This window comes from Anomaloglossus baeobatrachus, chromosome 7 (genome assembly GCF_048569485.1).
Source record: "Anomaloglossus baeobatrachus isolate aAnoBae1 chromosome 7, aAnoBae1.hap1, whole genome shotgun sequence".
Lineage (NCBI taxonomy): Eukaryota > Metazoa > Chordata > Amphibia > Anura > Aromobatidae > Anomaloglossus > Anomaloglossus baeobatrachus.
In genome coordinates this window covers 201,768,262-201,776,742 of record NC_134359.1, presented here as the reverse complement: position 1 = coordinate 201,776,742, position 8,481 = coordinate 201,768,262, and the positions used below count along the sequence as shown (strand labels likewise).

The 8,481-nt window shown below is 43.4% G+C and overlaps 1 protein-coding gene across 1 annotated transcript; it reads left to right on the top strand.

Annotated features, from left to right (window-relative positions):
• Positions 1-2,191: 2,191 nt before the first annotated feature.
• Positions 2,192-4,822, top strand: LOC142246059 (hemoglobin subunit beta-2-like). The gene is made up of 3 exons (XM_075319072.1): positions 2,192-2,283; positions 3,956-4,178; positions 4,694-4,822. The coding sequence occupies exons 1-3, from the start codon at positions 2,192-2,194 to the stop codon at positions 4,820-4,822; spliced, it is 444 nt and encodes a 147-aa protein (XP_075175187.1).
• The last annotated feature ends 3,659 nt before the right edge of the window (positions 4,823-8,481 follow it).

Here is an 8,481-nt window from a genome sequence, read left to right as displayed (position 1 = left end):
AAGTCCTTAGTTATAGCTTCATAAAATCTTCATCTTGTGGCAAAAAAACTCACCGATATCACATGTGTTTTGATGTCGTTGTGGTGGGGTTTTTTTCCCAGGAGCTGCAAATCTGGTGCAGAAATGTCTGCAACCAACTACTCAATGTGCGCACATCGCCTAATCTGGCAATCCGGCACTGAGTTCAGTGACTTCACCTGAGGTGAGGTCAATGAGTTCACCTTAGGTCAGCTGACCTGAGGCCACAGCTGGGGTACCATCAGAATATGGTACCCCAGCAACATATTTTCCAATTATTTATTTTTACACTCCACTACGGGGATCCACAATTCCAGTGTGAATGCAACCAATCACAGACAAAGGCACAGAGGGTGGGCGGTGGAAGCAAGAGTGCAACTAATGACATATACTGATACAGAGGGTGGGTGGGGAAGCAATGCATATTCATGGATTTTTAATGATCGTACCAGAAGAAGTGTGAGAGCCACGAAGAAACTCAGTAAGTATTTTTCTTTAATCACTGCGCCTCCCAATCATAGTAATGCCAGTAATAAAGAGGCTACGACATTACTGTGATTGGTAGGTAATTCCTGCATGTCTAGTAGCTGAAAATCAGGCACCAAATATGTAGGGAAGCGACTCGAAACTTAAAAGGCGAGGCGCAAAATTCTCGATGAACAACAGATATCTTCGTATACCGTAATATTTGTGTGAGTAACAAATAGGGCTGAGTATCATTATCACTGTTAAAAATTAATTTATTAGATTATAACTATTTGGGCAGTCCCATACTAATAAAGTACAAGGTCACCAAAGGTGCTAAAATAATCATAATAACTATAAAGTGTTTATGAGGCCTGTTTCACACGTCAGTGAAAAACACAGACTTTTTCACTGACGTGTTAAAAATGCATATGTCCCTCCGTGTGCCATGATTTTACGGCACACGTGTGTTCTCCATGTGCTATCCATGATCCATGATCTGTGATCTCTAATAGCACATGGAGATCAAGTTTCCCAAACTCACCTGTCCCCCTCCTGCTGTCTTTGGTGCTGAACTCTCCCAGATGCTGTGTCCGACCGACGCTGTCTCCCCTCTGCAGCTACTTTCGGGTTAGCTGTGCAGTGCATAACTGTATATTCATGAGAATAATTAGCTCGGATGGAAGCAGAGAAAGCAGTGGCTGAAGACAGCGTTAATGCAGATGGGTGAGTTACAAAGCTTTTTATTTTAAATGTCCGTGTTTTTCTGGTACATGTTTCACAGATCGCACCACTGTGTGTTCTGTGGAACATCAGTGATGCCAGAAAAAATGGACATGTCTCGGTGCGGAAATCACGGACACGCGCATACGTACGACGGAAACCAGATCAGTGAAAAATCACTGATGTGTGCTCAAACCCATTGATTTTAATGGATCTGCATATGTCTGTGATTTTGGTATGCATAAAAACTGTCACATACGTACCAGAATCACTGACGTGTGAAGGGGGCCTGAAACATTATGACCAGAAAACAAAATTCAGAGAGAGATTTAATGTTACCTGACCTAAAGGTGAGACTTAATGTACACATTGTAGCTAGAACGGATTATTTTGGAATACAAAAGTTTAGGACATAATATATACAAAAACAAAGAAAAGAAACATGGTTAGACAGCAACTTGTATCTGTACTGAGAGTATTCAGTGTAATAGTGTAATATGTACACTAGCTGATTGCCCAAAGTGGCAGTGTGCAAATCATGCCCGTTCAATGATAGAAACTTAAGATTTTACAAAAAAACACCCCCAAAAAACATAAAAGAAAAGATAGTGAATGCTTCTAAAGGCAAAAGACCTCCATAATATAACATGTTACATAGAATAAACCTTTATATACCTCTGTGTAAAAGAAAACCACACCGAGGAATAGTACGGGAGAGCAGAATTCTATAAACTCCATATTATGGCTTTAGCACAGCACAAATGAGGCCTTAGTGTTGTTCACAGTGTATTGTTAAGTGCAATATGCAATGTATTGACCACTTTTTGAAGGTTATCAGATCAGTGTGGTTAGCAAGAGGATGATGCAGCAGAAATGTACATGGGTGGACTGTAGGACGGTCACTATAAAAAGGACGCTCAGGGGCCAAGATGTACAGCACATTACAAGACATTCATCTCTGACAACCTCCCAACCAACAGCAACCATGGTGCACTGGAGTACTGAGGAGAAAGCTGCTATCACTTCTGTTTGGGCCAAGGTTAATGTTGAACAGGACGGCCATGATGCCCTGTCAAGGTAACAAGATGAAATATCATCACTATTTAATATTACTTCATCATATTGTGTTCTTGTTTGTCTTTTGTTTTTCTTCTTCTAAAGTTTCATATAGTTCAGATACATTATTGTATAAACCTGTCATGCAATGCTCTAGTGTCCTCCACAACACTTTAATCTTTGCTGTTGTGTTTTTAGAGTGACTTAAAGGGATTAATCCAAATCTTAAAAAATGGGCTCAACGTATGGAGAATATAATCTGTAAATATATAATTAAGAAAGAAAAATATTGTGGTAATTCACCTGTACCATGGATAAGGCTTCTCTGCTCGAACCTCATCCCTGACGCAGGTGATTTACAGTTATAGCAAAGGACAAAACATAGATTCAGCATCATGGGTTAAAAAATAACCAAATTTATTTCCACAATTTACAAATCCATAATGCAGAAGAAAAAATAATGCCCACTGCTAAAATGTTTCACATGCACTTGTGGAAATAAATTTGTCAAGTGTTTGTGCTATGCTGGGACTTAATTTTTGTTGTTTGCCATCAGAATAATCTATACTCACCTGTTTACTCACCCATCTCTCCAGCACCACTGCTATGATGATCATTCCCATCTTTGTGTCCTGCATTGATGACACTATAAACAAACTCATGTGGCCGCTGCAGACAATCATTAGCCTCAGCGGTGATGGTACATCAGTTAGTACCAGGCCAGAATATCAACACATCAGCATGGTTCTCAAAGACCAGAGGGACTATTGAGCGACCATGCTGGATTCACTGAGTTAGCAGGTATATATGTTATTGTTTTATTATTTTAGTGCATTGTCTGATTTTCGACCATGATGTTAAAATTTTGGATAACTCCATTAAACCATCAAACTTAAGTCTGCTTTACACATTGCAATTTCGCATACGATATTGTATGCGATTTGCAACGCCCCCATCGTATGTGCGGCACGTTCAATTTGTTGAACGTGCCACACAAACGATTAACCACCCCCGTCACACATACTTACCCTCCATACGACCTCGATGTGGGCGGCGAACATCCACTTCCTGGAGTGGGAGGGACGTTCGGCGTCACATCGACGTCACGCGGCTGTCGGCCAATAGAAGCGGAGGGGCGGAGCTGAGCGGGACATAAACATCCCGCTCACCTCCTTCCTTCCGCATTGTGGGCCGGTAGCTGCAAGACACAGGTAAGATCTGTTCATCGTTCCCGGGGTGTCACACACTGCGATGTGCGCTACCCCGGGAACGTTGAACAATCTGACGTTCAATTCTAGAGAAATGAACAATGTGCGTGCGATGAACGTTTTACCGTTCAATCGCAATCGCACGTACCTGTCACACACTGCAATGTACCTTACAATGCCGGATGTGCGTCACTTACGACGTGAACCCGCCGACACATTGTAAGATATATTGCAGCGTGTAAAGCAGGCTTTATTCCGCACTATCCTCAGTGTTCTCTACCGTGTATCCAATGAATCAGCCAAGATATTGGTTAGATACATAGTAAATGCTCAACTATTAGTAGTATGAGGATCTGAAAATTTTTTTGCCTCTGAATATGAGCAAAAATGTTTCCTTTCGCAGCAGAGAAATAAATATATAAAATTTTGTACAATTCAGAATGTTACATACAGTATAAAATAATGCATTATAATTTTCTCATTAGGCTTCTGATCGTGTACCCCTGGACCCAGAGATACTTCAGCTCCTTCGGAAACCTGTCCAATGTCACCGCCATCTCTGGCAATGCCAAGGTGAAGGCTCATGGCAAGAAGGTGTTGTCAGCTGTTGGCAATGCCATCCAACATCTGGGTGATGTGAAACATTACCTGGCCGACCTCAGCAAGTCCCATGCCCAGGATCTCCATGTGGACCCCGAGAACTTCAAGGTAAGGAACTACCAAATACTAAGTGGATATCTTTTTCAGTTTTCTCCTTAAAATTCTTGTCTATGAAACTGAAGTGAGGTGAATGTTGCAAAGAAAGGTATAATTTCTAGCGGTGGGCTTCCACTTCTGCACCCAGTATGCACTGTGACTTTTTTCTAGCTTTGACACCAGATAACATGGCTGCTATCATTCATCAAATTAACTACTTATATTATGGTTCAATGACAATTTTTCTTCCCTATTGATAAAATATTTCGAAAAGCTTCCCAATACTGACTCCTGGAATTAGTGCAAGTGCACTTCGTATAACAGTGGACTTCATCCATAGTAGTCTGAATATTGTACTGTCATATGAACAGTTCTATATGTGTAAATATTAATGTCTTACTATATATAGAAACGTACCACAATGTCATATACATGTTATATTCCCCTGAACCAGTCCCTTCTGTGGATAATCTTTTGCTGCTCTCTTCGTCTTATCCTTAGTAAACTTTTTGCTTTTTTCCCCACAGCGTCTTGGAGAAGTTCTGGTCATCGTCTTGGCCTCTAAGTTGGGATCTGCATTCACCCCTAAGGTCCAGGCTGCCTGGGAGAAGTTCATCAATGTCTTGGTTGCTGCTCTGAGCCATGGATATTTCTAAATTACGAGATATTTTATGTGAAAATGGTTTCACAGGCATCTAAAGAGGAAAATAAAAAGAATTTCTAAAACATGCAGGTTATTGCGATCTTACTTTTCTTGTTACACATGAAATGCACTTAATTCACACATATATAAATAAGTCCAAACCAAAGGTTCATTATATTTGTCAATTGATGACACAAAATAAATGCTGGTCAACTTTTTGTAGCTGAATGGCAGTTGTGTAGTATCCCGAATACACAGGCTGATCCGGCTTCAGATATGCAGTGAATATTCTATATCATTCATTGCACACAGGCTGCCAGTGTTCTCAACAGCACAGGTCCTGTTTACACCGTTTACTGAGAATGATGATTTCTGTTCAAACCAAAACATCATTTAACCTAAAGAATGATTGTTTTGCTTGTTTGGTGGGTAATTGGCAGCCTGTGTAGAATGGATGACTATCAATAATTAAGCATTCATAATAATCTTGCAGTGTATATGTACTATTAAGGTGGTGTCACACACAGCGACAACGACGTCGCTGCTACGTCACCATTTTCTGTGACGTAGCAGCGACATCCCATCGCTGTCACTGTGTGTGACATCCAGCAACGACCTGGCCTCTGCTGTGAGGTCGCCGGTCGTTGCTGAATGTCCAGCTTCATTTTTTGGTCGTCGCTCTCCCGCTGTGACGCACACATCGCTGTGTGTGACAGCGAGAGAGCGACGAAATGAAGCGAGCAGGGAGCAGGAGCCAGCGTCTGGCAGCCTGCGGTAAGCTGTAACCACGGTAAACATCGGGGAACCAAGGGAAGACCTTTCCCTGGTTACCCGATATTTACCTTCATTACTAGCGTCCGCCGCTCTATCTGCCAGTGCCGGCTCCCTGCTCCCTGCACACGTAGCTGCAGCACACATCGGGTAATTAACCCGATGTGTACTGTAGCTAGGAGAGCAGGGAGCCAGCGCTAAGCAGTGTGCGCGGCTCCCTGCTCTCTGCAAATGTAGCACAGCGACGCGACGCATGTCACTATGATCGCTGCTGCGTCTGCTGTGTTTGACAGCTAAGCAGCGTTCATAACAGCGACTTACAAGGTCGCTGTTGCGTCACAGAAAATGGTGACGTAGCAGCGACGTCGTTGTCGCTATGTGAACCCAGCTTTAGTCCTGATGTAGAGGGTCGTAAAGCTTAATCCCATTATTAAACATTATCACTTACTCAAAATACAGATAACTTGTGGACTGGTGGAGGGGCTGACCACTGGGACCCAAAAATTCCTCTAAAAATCTAAAATGCTACATTATTGTCTATGGGACTGTCAGAAAAAGCTGAGCACTCTACTTGGTTACCACCAGCATTACCATAGGGTATCAATGGAGTTGGTGGAGATTTTCAGCCAAGCGCTCCATGCTCAAAATCCCAGAAATGGACTCTTACTAGTGATCAATGAATGTATTTGTTGTTCGTAGAATAGTACGATATTTGGGGTATTCATTATATAGTAAGTAATGGTGTATTCACCTTGCTATATTTAGATGTCCCGCCCAGCCATTTTGGTGCCTGATTTGCAGCCACTAAACATACTGGGCTTCTTAAACAATCACAGTAATACCGCAGCCATCTTGGTTGTGGCATTACTGTGATTTGCTGGCCGTGCCGCATCATAGTATATATAAAAGCCTTCCACTACCATTTTGCGCAGATTACATTGCCAGCTTCTCTCTCCAAGCACTTCATACTCAGTTACTAATGGTGTGGCTATAACACAGCTCCCGCTGCCTCTCATTATGCTTTCCTACCTGCTTCATTAAGCTCATACATATTCACTGCACCCGCTCATTAGACGCATACATATTCACTGCTACCCCCATCTGTGATTGGTTGCCGTCAGATGCACCCCTATGCTGAGTGACAGCTGTCTGACTGCCGGTGGGCGGGTCTATATCGTACAGTAAAATAAATAAATCATTTTACAAAATGACGTGCAGTCCCCCCTAATTTGGATACCCAGCCAAGATAAAGCCTCACAGCTGAGGGCTGGTATTTTCAGGTTGGGGAGAACCAAATTATTGGGAGCCCCCCCAGCTTAAAAATATCAGCCAGCAGCTGCCTGGAATTGCATCCATTAGATGGGACAGTCCTGAGACATTACCCGGCTCATCATGATTGCCCTGATGCAGTGGCAATCGAGGTAAGGAGGGGTTAATTACAGAGCACAGCTGTCATCAAGCCCAGAATTAGTGATGGGAAGGAGTCTTCTATAAGACCCCCATCACTAATCCTATAAGTAGAAAGAAATACAGATACACTAAGAAATATCTTTTATTTGGAATAAAATACAAAATGACCCTTTTCATCACGTTATTAGCCCCAAAACACTCAGGTCCGATGTAATCCACACGTTGTCCCACGATGGTCCTGGCTCTGCTATCTGGGATCTGGCTGCAAAATCAGGGACGGTCCCTAGACTGAGGGAAGAAAGACATTTCCTTAAAGTAAAACCAAAGGCCTGGGAGATTGTTGCAGGCGTCCAGGGCCACAACCCGCCACAGATCCCCGGTGAAGGGGGCAAGATACGACTGAGGTCAGCCACCTTTGTACAGGCCGTATGGTGGAGGCGCAAGACACAAAAATAGTTGAGCGCTGGGAGGCAGCCAGAGAGAGGACACATAGAGGGGTGTACCCGGTACTGACCCTTGAGCTATCCGGGATCAGCGGAGGCCCACAACAGCGGATCCTGGCATTCTGCGGGTAACCGGTAAGCTGCAGCACTGAGACTGAACAGTGAGTAAATATCTTAACTGCAAGCCCTGTGTCGTCTGGTTTATCCTGCACCTCATCAACAAACACCGAAGACTTTATCAAGCACCAAAGGTTGCCCCGGGGTGCCCGCTGTACCTGTGGAGAGCAAGAAACACCTCAGCTACCATAACATCAGCCCCGGAGGTCCCTTACAGCAGCTGCGGCTTCATAGCTGCAAATTACCACAGGTGGCGTCACGAATTTTATATATAAACTCCATCATCATCTACCCCCAATACAGCCACATTTTTTATTGACTCTGCCACCGCTGACTACCCCGGACTTGTCCGGCCCGACACCGAGTCACCCAAGGCCCTGATGCGAGCGAGTCACAAACCTCTCAAAGTTTGATTTGGTTTGCATTCGCTGACTTAAATTCTGTTCGCCGAACGGCTCTACGAACATATCTGAACCTCATTGAATATACAAGGGAGGCAAAAACAAAGGCATAGAAAACATCTTTAGAGGGGCCCAAAAACTGCCAAAAAAGCTCTACTTGTTTTACAGTGGAGCCCCACTGTTGTGGCACATTCATTAGCTTCCTAGACCTTTAACATAAGAAATATTGAGGTGAATGAGTGACAGGCATAGGCCTGATGGTCTGGGAGCCCTCATACCTCATGCAACAGTTCAAACTGCTTTTCTGCTCAGCCACGCTCAGGTGGCTGCAAAATTAGCTTCATAGTCTGTTATTGCTAGACACATTTTAAGGAATGTAAGATAGGTAGATGAGTAAAAGGTAGCTGCATGCATCCTGCCAGGCTTGGAGCCCTACTGCTACAGGCAACACAAAACTAGGAAACACAACTAGGAGTCCCCATTCCTATTTCCCAAAATTAGGGACAGATACAAGGACAGTTTCATCAATT

Excerpts from the sequence above, each read along its gene's own strand:
- LOC142246059 (XM_075319072.1), top strand. The coding sequence starts at position 2,192 with ATGGTGCACTGGAGTACTGAGGAGAAAGCTGCTATCACTTCTGTTTGG. Across the intron at positions 2,284-3,955 it reads GGCCATGATGCCCTGTCAAG|GCTTCTGATCGTGTACCCCT; the intron begins GTAACAAGATGA and ends TTTTCTCATTAG. Across the intron at positions 4,179-4,693 it reads TGGACCCCGAGAACTTCAAG|CGTCTTGGAGAAGTTCTGGT; the intron begins GTAAGGAACTAC and ends TTTTCCCCACAG.